Below are 21323 nucleotides of genomic sequence, written 5' to 3'. Positions count from 1 at the left end.
TTGCAGTGTAAAGTAGTATTTATGTGTGACTTTTATAATGCCTGTATGAACAAGATCTATATCAAAACAATGTGCTTATTAGAAATAAGAAGCTAATGTTGCATTATATCAGGCAGTGTACTATAATGGAGAGCCTTATAATGAAAACATAATTTAGTTACATGGTTTTGGTAAAAATGAAACCTCTGCTTTGTTTTCACTTGACAAATGGCTTAGCTTTCAAGAGGCAAGTTTACAGGTTCAGCATCAGCCCTTTCATTATGTCAAGTGAGGAAGCTACTTCAAGATTAATCCCTTAAATTGGGCAAGATTAATCAAAAATCTGATTAAGTTATTTTGATCTGTCCCTGCTAATCAGTCCTAGTCCTTTCAGATGCAGTATGGACCACTTTCCTATTAACATCATTGAAATAAGTTTCAACTATGCTATCACATTATGTATGGGATGGTGACCCATCTTTTCACCATAACAGCTTGTCCAGTTTTAGAAGCTAAGTTGGATCATGTAACCCGGCCTCATGTAAGCCGCACCGAGTCCCTTGAGGAGATGGTAGCGGGGCATAAATAAAGTATTATTATTATTATTATTATTATTATTATTATTTATTGTCAGACTTACTTATTACTTGGATGGGATACACAAGATAATACAAAGTATCATAAGATAGGGCTAAGGAGAATTCTTCCTGAAACTTGCTTCCAGTCACATTTGACAACATAGGTTTAGATCAGGCTCGCATGACATACATCTCGGGGCAGGATATGGCAGTAAAACACAGTACCATCACCACTCTCAGCTCCATGCTCCTGGTACACAGGGTGACCTCCAATCTTCTCCCTCCAGATCTGTTTCTAGTTTCTCTCTCTCTGGAGAGAGGGAATGGAAAGACTGGGAGGGGGGGATCCCTATATACCAGAAACAGGAGGTGGCAGCAGTTGTCACTTTAGAGTTGCCCTAAGTCAGAAACAACAATCCTAATAAGAATTAATTATACCTTTACTTGGAAAGTAAGGTGCTAAAAATTATCTGTGGCCCTAAGAGGTTTAGCCCATTTAATTTTGGCCCCTTACTACTGTCAAGTTGTGTAGGCCTGGTTTAGATGGACCCCTACTATCAATCCCTATAAGGCAACTTTCCTATGTTCTTTGCTGGAGGCAAAAAAAAATACCTTGGGAGAATCTTGGAACAGTTTGCAGAAAAAAAAATTAACATTTGCTTATGCTTTCTTAAGATGATAACCAGAATTCTCTATCAGTTATCTAGCTGTGTAACTTTATTACATGCATAGGTACGTAGTATCTCCCAGCCAAAATCTAGCCCACCCCAAAATTTTGCAGTAACTGTGCACAATGTGATCTTTCTCCTTATCACTTAGAAATTAGTCTTCTACTTCCTGATTGACTTCCTGCAGATTCCTATTGCTTGCAGTAGTTGTTGCACAGGAAGTGGGGATTTTGGGACTTCCATGATTCTTATATATTGCCTAAAGTAGTGAATACATAAGGAATGTGAATAAGTGATTCACACTTATAAATAAGAAACTGTAGGTTATGCATTTGTAAATGCCTTGGTGAATTCTGGGCAATAAAGGGTGAGAATCCTTTTAGGGCCACACACATATGTAGGTGTCATTTACCTATTAGTATGCCCTTTTTGAAGTACTTGAAGAGCCTTTCTCCCTTTGCAGTGCCTCTCACAGCCATTCTATGCCTTGTTGTGAAGACACAGGGTCAGAGAAAAGACTGGCTGTATCTCTATAGCCAACACAATAATAACATCAGCACTGAAATCTGTGGGAGTCCTCCAAAGGTTTCAGTGCTTTTACAATCATCTACAATCAGGCTGTGAGGAAGTAGTCAGATTCTTCTCTGAACTTGTCTACTTGCCAGTAAGCATGAAATAATCATGCAGGGCAGCTTTAATGTTTTTGTAGCATGTTGGAAGTGTGGTACATAGCTAAGACTAGTGTAGGTCCACAGAAATCAACCAAACAGTTCTAGCATCCCCATCCCTTTTTCCTTATCCCTCACTGTTATTTGGACTGGACCCAATCTTTTGGATTTGGTTGTATGTATTTATTTACTCTATTTATGTTCCGCCTTTCTCTACCCCGAAGAGGACTCAAGGCAGCTTTACATATGGCAACTATCTGATGCTTTTAGACAACCGACAATTAAATACATTGAAGTCAAAATTTAAAATTAGAATTAAAATACAAATTAAAGCATATAACATTACAATCACTATTAAAATCACACCATCCACATATTTGATAAAATCTCAAGCAGCTTGGAGATGATAAAAAAGTTTTTAAAAGTTTTATAAATAAAGTAAAACAGCTCAGAAGAATATAAAATGATAAAATATCTGAAATGCAGTTATACACAATTCCATGAAGTAGGCATCCCAATATCCCTTTCTGCTCTAGCTTACATTTCAGTTAAAGAAATGTATAGTAGTGACTAAAGGGATGGTAGCCTGGATTTGCTTCCAAAACCAATGTGTGTTTTCAGCAGAGTTTGGAAAGTGTACTTCTTGGGCTAGAGCTTACAGAATTCCTCAGACAGCATGGACAATTATAATATGAGATCTTTGATTCTAAAAAATGTAATCCAAAAACATAAGTTCTTCAGCTGCTGGGGTTGATTCAATCATGTTTTGAAATGATCAGGTTTCCTGAGAGGCAAATATATGTGGATCTACTCTTAATGGGGCTTCTCTCTCACTGTGTATACTTCTAGCTGAGGCCAGAAATGCAACTAGAGTGGTAGAAGAGGGATGCTTGTTCTTGTTTTCTGCCATGCCAATACCCAGCAGTGTCATCTGAACTCTACATGTGAGTCCAATTGCACAGGCAACTGTGTATTGCCAAGGGCTCTCTACTCAGTGGAGGGGAAGATCTTGGCCCACTCCTGCCTGCTGGTATTTCAGTGCTGCTCTAGTTAAATGACAAATTTCCACTTCACAACATGATACGATATGTAAAAACCATGAATTCAGTGTAAAGAAATTCCCTGTGCATTTTCTTTAGCAATGGGTCATCAGCTAAGCCAACACAGTGGATTTTTTCTTTCCTATACAAAATACAGTCAACTGTGTGGGAACTTTTTCTTCCTTTGTGTCACAGTTTTAAAGTCTTTGCCCTGTCTTCAGTGTTTAATGTGCAACTTGTCTTTTTATTTTATAAAACAATGTACATTTAAAATGTGCTTCCTGCATTGCCCAGCTGCCCACAATTTTGTCTTCCAGGATCATATATGAACTAATTTGAGAAACAGTGTAATGCCTGTTTTGAGATTAATCCACTGGTATCCTAGCTGTTTCGAAGGTTTTGCTTTCACTTCTGTCATGCTGCAAAACTTTTGTTCTATGTGCCAGAAGCACCTTCTTGTTACCATACTTAGAATACACAGCTGATATGCATATGTTTGAGACCCTTTGATTTAGTGGGATTTCAGGGAATATAACATTGCAATATGTTAGATTAATATCAACATTAGCAATTATATTCTTGAAAGTGCAAACATGCACATGTGATTCAAGGTACCAAAATAATAAGAGGTTTATACTCTTTGTGTGTATATATTTTTGTTATTAATGTATGCTCTTTGTTAACAGATTCTGCTTAAGATATTGTATATAGGAAAAGTGAAGGAAATTAGATAATGTATAGCTAGAAACATAGGCTTGATATTAGTTTTTAGCAGCCAATTCCCCATTAATTTCAGATTGCTATTATTATGCAAAAGACGCCTATGTAACTTTACACCAGTAAAATCTACCTTTCTGTGAGCCTAAATCCTAGATTTTCCATATTTGGCTGTAGTCTCTGAAATGTGGCCTATTTCCTTTTTTCAAATTTCAATGTGAAGTTCAAAAACTTTTTATAAAATGGTTTGAGCCCTACTGTGTGTCTTGGATAAGATTTCAGACTCATCTTGTGTTCATAAAAGAGAAATAATTGCTACACTGTAATGCAGAGGATTATTAACTATCATATAACACATACTTTGGACTATCTCACATATCTTTTCAAACTTCCCTCAACTAGAGAGACTGTTTTACTGGTGTAAAACAGGTAAAAGCTGCCCTAATGTTACAAGGGCTATATTAACAAGAGTGGTAAGGGATATGTGTTTTACCAAGTACATACTTCATGGATCTTAGCTTTCTAGCTTACAATTACCTTCAGAACCATTCCATTTTTTTAAAAAAAAATCAATTTGAGTTAGATTGTCTTAAACATTTTATGGGTGAGCTTTTAACCACAAGCACACATACTTTTTGTGCTTTCCTGGTATGATATACCATTAGCTTCTCAACATTGGTGTGGAGAAGAATTTTAAAATGCATTAACCAGCAATTTAGCCTTCAACCTCAGGTTCAGCTCTTTCCTTCGACGAACTGTGAAAAGTGGAATGCAATAGCACTTCTATAATAACATTTGCATTACTAGCTATTTTCATAGGATTAACATGAATGTGTACTCTTTTTGAGCACTAATGCATGTAGCATTATGGAGAAGCTGGTAATCCTTAGGGTTCCCCCGGCCTTATAAAAAATGTGTGAGAACCAAAGAGCAATGTATTTATGAAACCAGGAGCATTTAAATTGTGATGAACTCTATTTCATGTTTGCCTAGCATACAGTAGATTCTTGCAAAGCTGATGGACAGGGATGGCGTAAATATATTTGAAACGATTCAAAAAGCTCCTATATCTCTTTTACATAGTGAGTTCTGTGCCAGCATCCTATACTGCTCTTAGAGCATTATAGTGGTTCAATAATGTGCTATATTATGCAACAGTGCTCTTTTTCTTGTTCAAAATTGTTTTATAATGTTTGATCTGAAACAAATCCACCCAAAATAATGCTCTCTTATAACATTAACTAGTACCTCCTTTCATTTTTTATTTATTTCTGTTCTTTGCAGCTAGAAGTTGAGTTATAAGTTGTCCCTTCATTCATCAGCTTCTTTTCTTAACCATGGTCAAGGACTTGATTTCTCTTTTTCTTTCATTTTTTTAAAAAATGCAATGGTTCTAATTCATTATAGGAAAGGAAAGGAAAGGAAACAGTAAACAAGTAAATAAATTTTGCCTCATTATCAGGGCAGTTACACTGATCAGGTATAGAACCATTTATCTATAATATCCCAAATGTGTCAAATAAGAAGCTATAAAGCACCTAGAAGCCTTATTCCTGATGTCAGGGAAGTATGGGATCTTCCACAGGACCTGTCTTTTGTTCTAAAGAATAAAAATAGGTGTTTTGTTGCCCATATAAACTGTATTTCAAGTTAACCGATTGTTGTTATATTGTTCCAAGGCATGATCTCAATGCCAATAACACATTCAGACATAAGGGTTTAAAAATGAAACTATTCAAAAAAAACTCCTTGAAAAACATATTTTTCAGATATTGAGAAATGCTAATGCAAAGAATCCTGGATTAATGAGAATTTTCAGTTGGGGACTTATTTTGTGCAAATTTTTCACATGTTTCTTTTGTGCACAAAACAATATTATCTGCAAACATTTACATTTTATATGCAGAAAATGCTGTTTTGTACACAAAACAACTACAAAATACATTATAAAGTGTGAATAGCCTTTGTTTCCAAAGACTGTCTTGTAATAGGAAGAAAATTACTGAAATTACCCATTGCTATCATTTAGAAGAAACTTACAAATGAATTACATCTCTATTGTAATTTCCTCATTTTTTCAAGAAATTGCTTAAAAGAGAGATTGAAAACAATGTGCTCCAGTCTTCAGCTAATACAGCCATAAAATGTCACAAGACATCAAGATTCACTAGAAGTTCATATACTCTGTTATCGTTTATATTATTAATAATTCAGTATAGCAAAGGTTACCATTTGTTATAGAACAGTGTTTGGGCACTCTGATAACAACCTGAATAATGAATGTGAGAAGCAGAGATGCATCTGCTTGGAGTGATGTAGTGATTTACCAGTTTATTCATCTTTCCTGCAGTTCCTTCAGATGTATTTTTTATAAATTCATTGTGGAAGGGCTTTTACGAGCACCTAGGGAAAAGGCAGCCTGCAACTCTAACCGTTGACTGGTTCAATGCTACAAGCAGTAAGGTGAATGCTACATTCATCGAAGCATCCAGCGCACAACTTAAACTATCAGGTGAGAATGGCTGTAGGGCCAGTGTAATCAAATACGGTCAATGTTTAAAAGGTGTTCAGAAGCGGTTTTTCATCTATTCTAGTGTAACGTTACAGAAGAAGAATATTCATATTGTTAGAAATCCAGACTATATACATATGTAGAGAACATGTTAACATGTCTAATTCATTGCAGCTCAGTATGACTTGACAAATGCCTAAACAATGTTTATATTCATTTACTGTTTCCTAACATGCTTGTTGTGTTATAGATCCGTGCCTTAACAGTGGAGCTTCTTTTTACCTATGAGCAATCAAGTTCTAGTTTTGTGTCATTGCCAATTCTTGAAAAAAAATATGGCAATTTTGTAATCATGAATATTGGATGTCTATGGTTTTTGGGGATTTATATGTCACAGTTATTTCAAGCATAGCAACAAAATATGTGTGCTCTTTTTAGTGACATGATTTTTAGGTCTGATCTAGCTATCTGAATAATATTTTAAAACTCTGCATACCTTTTGCAAGTCAAGAAGCAAGCTCAAGACTTTGTAGAACTGAAGAGCAATTAGTGTTTTGAGGAAGCTGCCAGGTTTATATACAATGAAGAAGCATTCTGGAGGAAAGGAGGAAAGTGTCAAGGAAAATGACAGAGCATATGTACCGTATATTGCAAATGAACTCTGAACCTTTCATACCATGCATAGAGATTAAAAATATTTTATACAATCTAAAATTATACAATGCTTCCTTTTAAAAATCCTATGTAGGTATCTACAAAAAAGAAGAAGCCCATTTGCTTTTGAAGATTTATCAAGTAAAAAATCCTAGAGATGGTTTTACAAGCAAACTCCAAAATGACAAGTGGGCATTAGATGGTTATGTAAGTAAACTTCGTACTCTGGACAGGTTTATCTTGCTTAACTCTTGTCCATATTTCATTGCATATTTCTGCTATCTAAGCTTGTTTATAATTGTGGCACTGAGTATCATGTCATGGATAAAACTCATCTGCAGTGTCCTTATTCCATGAGAATGTGTCCCTGGTTATGTTGTTGGCTTGATCCCATAGAATAAAGCACTCACATTACTAAGATAGAATATTGTCCAATTCATACATTACATGGTGATTGCAACAAACACAAATTCCCAGCAGTTCTTCAAGCTTAAACCTGCTTCTTCAGATGTAGTAAAGGTGGTCATGCAAAATACAACAAAATCCAAAATTTACAAAAGAGTGGGGCCTTTATCACCCAACCAAAAATGCAGAAAATACATCACACAGTAATTAGACAATGATCTCAATGCCAATAACACATTCAGACATAAGGGTTTAAAAATGAAACTATTCAAAAAAAACTCCTTGAAAAACATATTTTTCAGATATTGAGAAATGCTAATGCAAAGAATCCTGGATTAATGAGAATTTTCAGTTGGGGACTTATTTTGTGCAAATTTTTCACATGTTTCTTTTGTGCACAAAACAATATTATCTGCAAAAATTTACATTTTATATGCAGAAAATGCTGTTTTGTACACAAAACAACTACAAAATACATTATAAAGTGTGAATAGCCTTTGTTTCCAAAGACTGTCTTGTAATAGGAAGAAAATTACTTTTAGCAAGAAGCTAAAAGAGGTTTGCATTTTGTATCAGATCTTGTTTCTGTTGTAGTTGCCCTAGAGAGACTGTAGGCAAAATTCTCTCCCCATCTTGGCCATTTAAGGACTAGGAACTAAGGGCAGCAAAATACAAACAATAAAATGTCAGCTCCATTAACAACAGAAAGGTAACTTCACTTATGAGCCAGATTATCCCTGTTTAGCCCCATTCATTTGCAGAGAACATAGAACTTCTCAAAAAGATCCTGTATTGCTATATCTGGAAAAATGTTTATGTGTAATACACACAAAGTTTACCAGTTGTAATCAATACGAAAAAGTTTTACTCTATGTTGTGTGAGTAAAAATGTCAACTAAAGGTGGGCAAAAATCCTGGGTCCTACTTTGGAAGTCCCTTCAGCCCCTACTACCCAATTTTTAAAAAATATATACAGTATATATATCAGAATGATTTTAAGGCAATTTTTGACCTAACATCATACAGAAACCTCCAATGCATGAAAACATACAAAAATATTCCCGCTCTGCCCTCACAAGCATCAAGAAATTTCTTCTACCACAAATGCACTGAATTTATTCTTCCTTCCTTCCTTTTTGTGGCCCCCAGTCCTTCTAAGTTTCCCATAGTTCAATTTTCTCTCCCCCCCCCCCCCACACACACACCTGTTCTGGAAGTTTCTAGGAGTGGCCATTCACTTTTAAACATTTGTGAGACCTCAGTGTATAATTTAAAATGATATCTAAAACCAAACAACCAACAAACAAAACCAATTTCAAATTAGCAAATGGACTTCCAGCAACTTTATTTCTTTGGTTGTGGGCTTTTCTTTCTTCTTTTTCTTTTCTCCATTTTGGCTGTCTTTGTGGCCACTCGATATTGCCAAGGACATAATCTTGGTCCCCAAATTCATAACAGTCACCCTTCTCCCCAACCCAAAGCTTCTTGAATTAAGTTAATATCTCCTAAATTACATCTCGGAGGGTTTCTAGCTATTGATAACTGATCTTAAAGGGACAGGGGACTGTTTCTCACCTTTTCCTGTGCCTCTTACCACACTGCCATTAGCAGATGGTGAAAAGCACAAGATGTCAGAGAAGTGTTCCAGCTTTGGAAGGGCTAGAGAATGACATCATCAATAGGTGTCCAGACTTCACTCATCTCTAAATGGCACAGGGGAAGTGACCACTACAGGAGGTGAGGGTTAGACATGCTATAGATCCACCTCCATGGAACTTCACATGTTTCCCAGAGCAGGATCTTAACTATTGTAGCCAGCGTGCTTTTTTCCTATTCATAGTAAGAATATCTTATCTAGCACTTGCCAAAGAAAGAATGCAGAGAAGTGAAGAGTGAGAGAGAAAATAGGGAAAGAAACCATTACAATCAAAGCTTTCAGATTTTAAAGTTCATATATTGTTTACATTTTAATAATTTTGCTTCATTTCTTCATCAGTCATGAAATGCAGATAAGATAGTTACCTTGCTGATGTTACAATCTCAGTTGAATTTTAAAAACGTTTTCAGGCTTCTTGATATATTCATTTTTTTCTAGGTATCATCAGGACTTGAAAGAGGCATCTTCACTTATCGAGGCGACATACATGGAAAAGATTTTGGAAAATTTATGCTCCAAAGGCAAAGTAAGGGTTATTTTTTTCTTTATATTTTGCTTTGTTCTGTCTTAATACACATTATACAAATGTTAGGGTTATTTAGTAAGAAGGATGAATATTAAAACATATCCCAAATTCCTTTATATTAAAACTCATTGCACATTCCTAGTTAATGGCATAGTGTGCCTACATCTCATTCCTTACTAGTGGCAATGCTAAGATCAATCTGTAAGAGGGCTTCCTTTGTAAGGATTATTTTATAGCACTCTGTATCACTTATCAAATATTAATAGTTTTATTTCTAGCTTTAAAATTAATTTAGGAGTATGTCTCTAGTTCAACTATTTAATGTTTACAGGTATCTACAAAGAAAACTGCAACTATGCAGAACATCAGTGTAAATGTTTCAAGTGAATTGGGTAACATGCATTACAACAATGACTGAACGTCTTTAAGGATTTTTACATTTGCCTTCAATGTAGTTTAAAGAAATTTGGCACCCTGAGTTCTCTATGCATGTTTGAACTGTAAGAAAAGAAGAAGAGGCATTTCCGTTACTACCTAAAGGCATTTCAGAACTTTGAAAACCTGGTTACCTTTGAATATTTTACATCTATATCTATCTATATATAGAGTGGGGGGGAACACATTATAAGGATGCTTGTATAGATGCAGGACACAAAATTAAAAGCTAGTGCCTCCAGCTGGGGCACACAATGTGCTAACAACTTCACTTAAGGCATCCTCATATTTCAATACATTTGTCCCAATACATATTTCAATACATATGATCCAGAATGACAAGAGCTCAGAATGGCATTATTCATTTCCGTCACTTTCATACATTTATGATGCTTCTAAATTCAGTCAGAGCACTGGTATATATGTTTAGTTCTATCCCTAAAAAATGTTTTCTCTTTTTTTCAGGTCCTTTAAGTGTAGATACTGATCACCCTAATCACTACTATGGTACAAATAGCAGTTCTGTTGCAGCTGCAATCCTGGTTCCCTTCTTTGCTCTAATACTGTCAGGGTTTGCATTTTACCTCTACAAACACAGGTACTCTATATCAATACCTTATGACACATTTAATTAAGTGGGGAAATGTTTGACTGATGAAGAATTTAAAACAATGCTTTAAAATAAATGAAACTTCTATTCTAAAATGACTAGACAACATTGCAATGTTGTGGTGAGTTGTAGACTAGTATAAATAATGAACGTTTTCCCTAAGAAGGAAAAAAGTAAACAGAAATCAATACTTATTAGTCTGGTTCTCAAACTTTGGTCCTCCAGCCAGGTTAACTGCTGCTAGGAATTGTGGGAGCTGAAGTCTAAAACACCTGGAGGTCCAAAGGTTGGGAATCATTGGTTAGCTAGACCATTTGTCAGCTTAAGTGTTTCTAACACATTTTATTAAAAAGAGGGGGCATTATTCAGTCAAAACTAACCACTTTCAACTTCCTTTGGTAATAATGAGAGAAGTTTAGGTAGGTACTTAAGTATCTCTTTTAAACCGATGGCACTTAAAGGGAACTGGTAGATTATGAGTTGCATGACATTCTTTTTTCCAAGTGCCTATGAGAAGTAATTGTAATATCCATACATCCTCAGAGAAACAGGGCCTAATGAAATAAGTAGTACATGCTGAGATATCTTGTGGGAAATAATCCTTCAGTCTGTGTAGCATCTCCTTACATGAGAATCAGGCATCTCAGAAGAAAGATATCTTTTTGACAGAAATTGTTTCAAGTTGCCATGTGAAGATGAGGTTTCATGGTTGTCCAGGCTGAATCCCTGCATGAGTGGTGAGTTCAGAAAGTGGGGGCCTACAATGGAAGAAGGTCAATAATGCTTAGCTTAGAAGTAGATCTGTGTGCATGCGCTCCAGACTGGAACATCAATTACTGAGGGATTGCACTCTCTGCGTTGAGTTAGACATCTGGATGATCTAATCCAGGCATGGGCAAATGCTGGCCCTCCAGGTGTTTTGGACTTCAACTCCCACAGTTCCTAACAGCCAGTAAGCTGGTTGATATTTCTGGGAGTTGAAGTCCAAAACACTTGGATCAAAGTTTGCCCATACTTGATCTAATCTATCTCTCTGGGGAAGGGTAGGGTGGAGTTTTGAAAAGAAGTTAGAAGTAATGTCAAATTAGAAGTAATACAAAGAGTTATAAGGGTGCAAACAATTACTTCTTAAGATGTCTGATTTGGTAGATCAGTATTTTTCCCTCCAGCGTGAAGTGGTACCATATTTGTGCTTTATTATTATTACATTTACTTGTACTGGAATGTATCTAGAGGAGGGCAACCAATAAAATGTCTGGAAGCCATGTTTTTAAAGACGCAGTTAAGGGAGCTGGGTAGGTTTAGCCTGGAGTATGGAAAATTAACAGGTGAAATGATAGCCATGTTTAAAAATTTGAAAATATTAATATTGAAGATGGAGTAGGCATTTTTCTGCAGTTCAAGATTGAGACATTGGGCAATGGATTCAAACTACAACAAAAGAGATTCTGCCTAAACGTGACTGCAAGAGTTATTCAGCAGTATAATACGTTGCCTCAAAGTGCAGTAGAGTGACAATCCTTGAAAGATGATCCACAAAGTGATCATCAGCTTTCACAGCATGATTATCCCATTTAGAGTCAAAGCCATGCCATCAATAAGTTCCTATTTTGTGTATCTTTGAATGAAGGAGACTAAAAATGGAGCCTGCTTCTTTTGAGTGAAATGTTCCTTTCCAAAGGACAAAATATACATTCAGGTGAGTTTTGTACTACATTTGTGTGACTCGGAACTGAAAATCCCAGTCAAGGAGCCAGAGCTGCACAAATGGAATATTGACACTCATACAAAGACTAGTCCTCATCTGCCATAATTTCTTAGATTGATATTTTTTTAGCCTGGGGAAAACATAGGTATGTTTATTTCAGATACCTATTTTATTCAAGAACACAGAGGCCTTATTAGATACCATTTGTATTTATTTACACAACAGTTATTAGTAGGCCTGTCGATTTTAGTTCGTTAATTCGTTTTTCGGAATTTATTCGTTATTTTTAGCATATCCGACGCGATTTCAAAACATTTTTTCAAACCCGGAAGGGTTTAAAAATATCGAAACAGCAGCCCCATTTTTTTTACGAGCTTCAGCTCGTCTCGTTAATGGGATGGAGGCTGCTGAGTGCTGCTGGTGCCTGCCCTTTCCCTTTCCCTGCTTCACCTACGGAAAGCCTGAAGGGACATACTTTCTTCCTCAAAACAAAATACGTATTGAATACTTGCTTGGTCTGTGAAGCTTGGTTGGCAGGTTGAGGGCGGCGTGTGTGGGGAGGGAAACTGATGGTCAAGGCGAAGGCAGGGGAGAAGGGCGCGCGCGCGAAAGGGAGGGAGATGTGATTGGCCGGCGGGGCAGATGATTGACAGAAACAGGAGAAGGTCGTTGCAGCCAAGCGAAGAGAGAGAGAGGAGGGCGCCCTCCTCCTCCTCCTCCTCCTCCAGCTGGGAAGAGAGCAAGCGAAGAGAGAGAGAGAGGAGGGCGCAGGAGCGCGCGCCATCCGATCGACTCGGGCTGCTGCGCCCTCCTCTCTCTCTCTCTTCGCTTGCTCTCTTCCCAGCTGGAGGGGGAGGAGGAGGAGGAGGGCGCCCTCCTCCTCCTCCTCCTCCTCCAGCTGGGAAGAGAGCAAGCGAAGAGAGAGAGAGAGGAGGGCGCCCTCCTCCTCCTCCTCCTCCTCCAGCTGGGAAGAGAGCAAGCGAAGAGAGAGAGAGAGGAGGGCGCAGGAGCGCGCGCCATCCGATCGGCTCGGGCTGCTGCGCCCTCCTCTCTCTCTCTCTTCGCTTGCTCTCTTCCCAGCTGGAGGGGGAGGAGGAGGAGGAGGGCGCCCTCCTCCTCCTCCTCCTCCTCCTCCAGCTGGGAAGAGAGCAAGCGAAGAGAGAGAGAGAGGAGGGCGCAGGAGCGCGCGCCATCCGATCGGCTCGGGCTGCTGCGCCCTCCTCTCTCTCTCTCTTCGCTTGCTCTCTTCCCAGCTGGAGGGGGAGGAGGAGGAGGAGGGCGCCCTCCTCCTCCTCCTCCTCCTCCAGCTGGGAAGAGAGCAAGCGAAGAGAGAGAGAGAGGAGGGCGCCCTCCTCCTCCTCCTCCTCCTCCAGCTGGGAAGAGAGCAAGCGAAGAGAGAGAGAGAGGAGGGCGCAGGAGCGCGCGCCATCCGATCGGCTCGGGCTGCTGCGCCCTCCTCTCTCTCTCTCTTCGCTTGCTCTCTTCCCAGCTGGAGGGGGAGGAGGAGGAGGAGGGCGCCCTCCTCTCTCTCTCTTCGCTTGGCTGCAACGACCTTCTCCTGTTTCTGTCAATCATCTGCCCCGCCGGACAATCACATCTCCCTCCCTTTCGCGCGCGCCCTTCTCCCCTGCTTTCGCCTTGACCATCAGTTTCCCTCCCCACACACGCCTCAACCTGCCAACCAAGCTTCACAGACCAAGCAAGTATTCAAATACGTATTTTTTTTTGAGGAAGAAAGTATGTCCCTTCAGGCTTTCCGTAGGTGAAGCAGGGAAAGGGATTGCTCACGCCGTAGAGCAGTAAAGATGGCGGCGCCCAGGAGAGCAAAGTGATAGCGTTCTGGAGGGGGATCTTTTGGCCAAGCAGGTAGGTGGCTCCTCATAGTTACTCACTCAGGCTATTTATTATAATAATAAATAATAAAGGTGGGAAAGAGAGAGAGAAATATGTTTACTAGGCCTGTTTGATCAAGAAAAAAATTGTTTCTAAAATGTTTTGTAAATAATTACGAAATTTCGTAAATAACAAAACATTTTTTTGGAAAGTTTTGTAAATATTTTAAATATCGAAACAAAAAAACACCCCAATTACGAATTGATTTTAGAAACAAATTTTTTCTTGATCAAACAGGCCTAGTCATTAGTATTCAAGTGCCATGTTTTAGTATACAGACATATAGATCAACATGGGTAGTTTGAGCCTGAGGTCTATACTGTGTTTTCTGATGGACTTTGTTGACCATTCTGACGCCCCCCCCCCCTCATGATCCCCCCAGGGATCTTGACCATCAGGTTGAGAGCCACTGCTCTAAAAAAGTTCCACTCAGGACATCTGTTGGATGAAAGGCAATAAGGTTATCCAGTGTGGCAGAGACTGACACTAATTTTGTCTTCGTTGCATAGAATTGTTGCTTTTTTCCCTGGAAACTTACCAGAAACCAGTAGGAAATAATTCAAGTACTGGCTCTGGTCCAAAGACCACTACTTTGAATACTACTGTTCTAAAGCTTGTGGTTACTGCTATGGTGAATGTTGTGTAAAATACTTTGTAGGTGTACAGTTTTCTGAATCTTAAAAAAAAAAGAAAGGAAAAGGACTGCCTAGCTCCCTAAACATAGTGGCGAGAGCTAGACTTTCCGTAAACAACTGACTTTTGGTTGGGTGGGATGGAGATACCATTTGAGAGCTTACTCTCAATGAATTAATTTTAGGAAAGCCTGTGTGGTGCTGAAGAGTGAATGGAGGAGCAGAGGAAGAAGTGATGAACATAAGCCCTGGAACACTAATGGAGAATCCATTGTTTGCACTAATTCATATTCCCGCATTAACACACAGAGAAGCATTTGATTGTGCCTAATATCTATAGTCACTCAACACCAGGATTGCAGCCCATTTCCTTGAGTTACACTGTCAGAATCATAAGTGATGTGGAAAACTGTGTTGATTATATATAACAATGGCATTGCAGTAGAATGGGTTACTTTAAAAAAACTACAGTAAATCCCACAGCTGAAATACAGAAATGTCATAGCTATTAGTAGCACTAGGAATTCATTTTGGAAATGACCAAAATGGGAAATAATATTGAAGGCTTTTCCTGCCATTTAGCAGCCTCTTAAATACTGGAATGAAAACATTCAGCACCTAGCAGAAAGCAATTCCCATCTGTTACGTTCTACTTTTGGCATCATCAACTAGTACATTGCTTAAAGTATTTATTCCACTGAAGATGGTATGAATGATTAAATCTAGCAGAAAAATGAGGATGTATTTGCCCTGCAGTTCAGCAAACTGGATAGCAGACTGTAATGAAATTAATAGGTCTTTAAATGTTACTGTTACATAATTAATAGTTCCATATACATATGATATATGACAACAACTTTCGCTCTTTTCTTCCACACCAGAGGTACATAATTTGTCATACTGGTGACAATAGCCTAAAGTCAATTGTTATCCAAATAAAGGATACTCTCTGAATTAATAGGTCAACCTTTAACTGGAATAAAACAAGAACAGTTTTCAAAAATATTTATCTTCTGTATTTCTGTGCTGTTGTCCAGTAATATATAAAACAAAGTGAAGGGAACAAAGGAAATATTAAACACTATAGGGTAACATAGCAGAAGGCACATTAAAACTGATGCTTGTAGTCAGAAGTCTGTCTAGTCCAGCCTTCTGATCAAAATAATGGGCAAACATTTCCCCGTTGAAATTGCCCCCCCCCCCACTCTTCTCACTGTGGCACTGCTTCTAGCCTTGCTGAAAGCATGAGAAAGGAACTCCATGTGGAGGAGATTAGTAAAACTTCACATTCTCACCTTCTCCAGCAACTGACAAGCAAAGCCAAGCCACCTCTGATATTGGCAATAATCTACAGCAATCCTGATACTGGTCTCCACAATTTTCTCTAATCCTCTTTTAAAACCACCCAAATTAGTAGTCATTACTACATCATATTGTGATGAATTATACAGTTTAGTTATACACCTTGTGAGTTACATCTTTTGTCTCACTCGAGTCTCCTACCATTGAGATTTCCTACATGACCTATTATGAGAGCAGGAGAAATCCATAAAGCAAAACTGTTGAACTTCAACAGCAAATTTAAGTCTGTAATTAAAACTAGAGCATACTAAGTGCTGGAATGATGATGATGATGATGATGATAATAATAATACTTTATTTATATTCTGCTCTATCTCCCTGAAGGGACTCAGGGTGGATTCCAAACATAAAAGGCAAACATTCAATGCCCGAATACAACAACAATGCATCCATACTAACAAAATGTAAACAACCCAACATATAAACACAAATTATAATTTAACAAACTAAAGTTAAATTAAAAACACAGCCTGTTATAATAGACATAAGACAAAATAAAAAAAATTGTTCTGTTTTGTTGGTTATTTTGTTTGTTCTCAAAGAAATAGGATTGGTACAAAGTGATCACCAATGTGGCGAACATGCTATAGATGTGGCGATCATGCTATTATCCTCTAATTTCAGTTATTGAAGGAGAAAGGCTTTCATGTTGACCAGAAAATTCAGAATAGTTTGTTTTCTTTGGGTAGCCAAATTGTAGGTGCCTATTACCTAATGGAGAGAGATGCTACCAGCCAGATAAGAAAGACTCTTAAGAAGTTTCTTTGAATACATATGCTACCCAGTGATGTACTAATACTACTTTCTGTGATATTTGGCATATCTATGGGCTGGTTTTCTTTCGTGTTATCCTTTTACTTAAGACCCCTTTATACTATAGAGCAGGAGTGTCAAACTCCTTTTCATTGGGAGCCACATTGGCCTTATGGTTCATTTCAAAAGACTGTTGAATCCATGGATGGAAAATCTGTGGATAGAGAGGGCCAACTATAATTTTTTTACGTAGTTGTTGGGTGAGTGGTTTTTACCCATTTTTACCCAATTTGGGCCCCCGGTTGTTTTTGAATGACAACTGGCATCACTTTTGATTATCCACCATGCAGATTGGGCACACTAGTTATAGCAGCCCAACAGTACTTGTGGCTCTCAGATTGAGGAAAGGTTAAAGGACATTTTAAAGTTAGATATCATCCCCAAAAGCCTCATATTTAAATTCAAACCCCCCTATCCTGACTGAACAGAATAAAGTGCATCCTTCCTGATGTTACTGGATCATAACTTCCATCCGTTTTAATCATTTCTAATGATGAAGAATACAGAACTTGTAGTCCAACACCTGTAGCGCCATATAAAATGACAAGGTGGGCTGGATTCAACCCGTGGGACTTGAGTTTGAAACATGTGCTGCAAAGTTACAGCACTATGGTTCAACTTTGACTTCCACTCCATATAATCTTTTAGTTTAGTGAAACACTACGATCCTCTGACTGATTTATCAAAATGTCCTCCACTAAAATGACAATCTTGGGATCTGATAATATGAACTTATGTGGTGTCTTAATGCCATAACTGGGTGGTGTGAAAGGGCTGGCAAGAACTTGTAACCTATGATTTCTTGATTTTTGGGCAGGTAGCTAATGTAACTATCTAAAGATTGACATGGAATCATCAGTATCCAAAGACTTGGATATGTTAATCTATTTCATCATAAAAAGATATAAAATAATCCTATAGCACCCCTGAAACTAACTGAGTAAAAGACTTTTCTAAAACAAAATTTCATATATTCAACTTTAAATGAATTCCTGTCCAGTTCATCATATGTTTGTACTAAAAAAATCGTTTTCTCAATTTTAGCTATGCTTTGGGATTTATTTATATCGTTTGCAAGTATTCATATACCAGGGCAATGGGAAACATATTATTTGTACTATATTATCTGCAATAAGTGAAACTCAAGAGTGTTATCTTTTTTCCCCTTCTAGGACAAGACCAAAAGTACAGTACAATGGTTATGCTGGACATGAAAACAGCAATGGACAGGCATCTTTTGAAAATCCTATGTACGATACAAACTTAAAACCCACAGAGGCAAAAGCTGTGAGGTTTGACACAACTCTAAACACAGTGTGTACAGTCGTATAGCCTTTAGTGCCCAATTTGACTGATTCATAGCCATACCTCTGATGGACAAGCAGTAATTCCTTTGGTGCCATATACCAGTTTCCCTTCTTCTTTCGGGCTTCACTGCAGTGACCGTTAACATCTATCAGCATAGATGCAGTGAAGCTCCCTGGTGAAATCTTCAGTCTTCTGGGGAATCAAGACCAAGATAATTTCTTCATCTCAAGGGTAGATATGAAATACCTGGCTGCATTTGCTCCAAATCAAGGCACACGTCGAAGGAAGACTGCCAAGTCATTCCCATCTGTCATATTTAAATGCCTCAGACTTTCACATTTGTATGTGGCTGGATGCCTTTCAATGCAATCTTCTGGGCACTCGGATCACTCCTTTGGGAATTGTGACAAACAATAGCACCATCAATTATCCCCAGGAATAAGAACATTCAGGAGGAGATTTCAACAAAAAACAAACAAAAAGGAAAAGAGAGGAAAGGAAAGAAGAACAGACACCTCCTTGAAGGAGAAGACAATCTTCCTTGGGAGCTGCACACGTCTATAAAATGCTTTACCTTTGGAAACTTGTTAATGGTTAGAACAACCCTAGGTCTTCATGCATAAAGCAGTCTACAAACTTCCCGGTCAGCTGTTGTATTGCAAAATGTTAATGCACAATTTTTTGCACTAGTGTGGTATGAATGACTGAGTTAAGATACTGGTTTAAAAACAAAACAAATACAGGGTTTATACACACTATCCATTGTAAATAAGCATTTACTCATTTTTTTAAAAAAAGTCATTCCATGATATATTTTTTTCTTGAAGCATGTGTAATACAACAACCCCTTCATTTAGATCCAGTAGGGTAATTTGTGATTAAGAAAATACTATATTTTGCTTTATTTCCTCCATCAACACCAGTTCAAACCAACCAGATGTTGGTGGGCAAATCCCAGGTTTACAAATTGTCTTTTCCAGTACAGCTTCTTGCTCTTTCGCGCTCACTCTCTGACATCTTTCATTATTGTCAGCATCACACTCTTTTAACAGCAGGGGGGTTAAGCAGTTACTGCTGCTTGCCATGTACAAAATGTGAATAGTAATTTATTTTAGATAGTTCATAAAGCCTGTGGGCCTTGTGCTCATAATCCAGTCTTCCCTTTTTCATTTGTTTTCCATCTTTTTTCCTCAGTGAAGTTACATTGATTTCCGATGCTACTTTGAAACACATTGCAATAGCATATGTAAACTTTGACCAATTCAACTTACCAGAGCAACTATTACACTTCCCCATGACTCAGAAAATGCCTCTGTGTGCGTGAATGTCTTTGCTACATTTTTAACCAATACTGCTTAATGCTTTTGTAATCATACAGCTTGACAGAGCAAGTTTGAGATGTAGAAGTGCTGTACAGAGTAATACGGTGAGAGTAGTCACTTCCTTGACAAAACAAAAATAGGAGATAATAAAATTGACAGCTTCTATACTCACACTAGCCTTTGAAAATGTGCCACTAATTCATAGGCGGTCAGCCTTCAGCAAGGATGCAACATGTGGCACAGATAGGAGGTATATGTGGCACTGCTGGGCAGGGATATGAGCAAACAGTTGTAGGCATTGGAGGGAGTAGTTCTCCCCCTGCAACTAGCTGCTACTCTGGTGAAGATGAAAAAAAGGCACGGAAGATTGATTGTGTGCCAGAGTGGGACAATCTTCTCACCTGAATGTATTACATACTTTGTTCCAAAGGTTGGTCACAACTATAATGATTTCATCTAACCCAGCGGTTCTCAGCCTGTGGGTCCCCAGATGTTTTGGCCTACAACTCCCAGAAGTTTTAACAGCTGGTAAACTGGCTTGGATTTCTGGGAGTTGTAGGCCAAAAAACCAGGGAACCCACAAGTTGAGAACCACTGATCTAACCAAATATGCTGAGTTTCAAGAACTACATTCAGTTTATTCTGCATTCCCAATGAAAGTTAGGAAATGGTGTGCAGATATCCCATTAATATGACTGAGATGTTATTGCACATACTTGCACACTGGCTTGGATTGCCATGAGGTTTCTGACATCATAGTGTGATTCAGCCTTACATTGGTAATATTCTGTTGGCTTCGGCAGTTATTAATATGGTGTGTTCCTTCTCATTTGGCCCCTAGCATTAAAAAGGAAATTATTTGATCCAGGTTCCAAATAGTGTCACAATTGCTTGGTATCCCATAGATCATAAAATTCCACTTTTGAAATGGAAGATTGCCATATGATAGGGGCAGTTTTATTGCCTTGGGCATTCCTGGATTCATTTTCTTTGGATCCTGGCCATGCTTTCCTCAATTAGCACCAGCCCCCAAATTATTATTGTAAGACCCATTCTATACTGTCAAAGCAGATAATCTGGATTTTATATGGCAGTGTAGAATGGGCCTTAGATTCTGCTGTGGGAGAATTTAGATCTAAATTAACTACCAAAAAATAAGCATTAGCAGAAAACTACATGGCTCTGCTAATGTTAAATCACAAAAGAAAGTGCAGGGCCATCCTTAATCAAAACGGAAAACCTTATATAGTTTTTGATGGAAGATACCAGCAATACAAATATATTTAGTTGCTCTTCACATTAATCAAAAAAGAAGTTTAATATTGCAAACCCATGAAATGTCTGGACATAGTTTGGTGTTTTTTTTTTTCATCCCATGTATGTTTACATCTTGATATGCTATCCAACAGAGTTTTGCATTCACTAGAAGGATAACAGTGATGCTACTGAAAAGTTTTGTGATTAATTGTTTCTTAGTTAGCTTGTACTGTTGTCTACTGCAGAAAGAAAAACCTTGCATTGCTGCCTTTATTTAAAATAGCAGTAGTGGCAGAAGTAACCAAAGTCATTCATAAAATTACAGAAGTATGAGGAAGGACTACCCTTCCTAGTTCTTACCCAATTGAGTAAAGAAGAATACAAGGAGAAGTTTTAAAATATTGTGGTGTTAGCATGTGTTCTGATCCAGAGGTCCTTGAATACTTATAGGTGCAAATGGATCTCTCGTCTATGGGAGGACCTTTTAGTTCTGGTGGACAGAGCTGCTTAGATTAACTCCATCCTTTGATATAAATTTGGAGAGTGTCCAAGAACAAGGCTTTCCATCCATCAGAATAA

General features: G+C 38.1%; 1 protein-coding gene across 2 annotated transcripts in view; it reads left to right on the top strand.

The window, feature by feature from the left end:
* The window catches only part of CSMD1 (CUB and Sushi multiple domains 1), a 1217927-nt gene extending 1196989 nt beyond the window's left edge, over nt 1–20938 (top strand). For both annotated transcript variants that reach the window (XM_067468320.1, XM_060788521.2), the window contains 5 exons: nt 6001–6162; nt 6911–7023; nt 9317–9404; nt 10305–10437; nt 18030–20938. In XM_067468320.1, coding sequence (XP_067324421.1) covers nt 6001–6162; nt 6911–7023; nt 9317–9404; nt 10305–10437; nt 18030–18189 — 656 coding nt within the window. In that variant the 3' untranslated portion in view covers nt 18190–20938. The remainder of the gene's footprint in view (nt 1–6000; nt 6163–6910; nt 7024–9316; nt 9405–10304; nt 10438–18029) is intronic.
* The last annotated feature ends 385 nt before the right edge of the window (nt 20939–21323 follow it).

The sequence above is a fragment of the Anolis sagrei genome, chromosome 1 (assembly GCF_037176765.1).
Source record: "Anolis sagrei isolate rAnoSag1 chromosome 1, rAnoSag1.mat, whole genome shotgun sequence".
Taxonomy (NCBI): Eukaryota; Metazoa; Chordata; class Lepidosauria; order Squamata; family Dactyloidae; genus Anolis; species Anolis sagrei.
The sequence above is the reverse complement of the archived record's forward strand: the minus strand, read 5'-3'. Positions and strand labels throughout refer to the sequence as shown.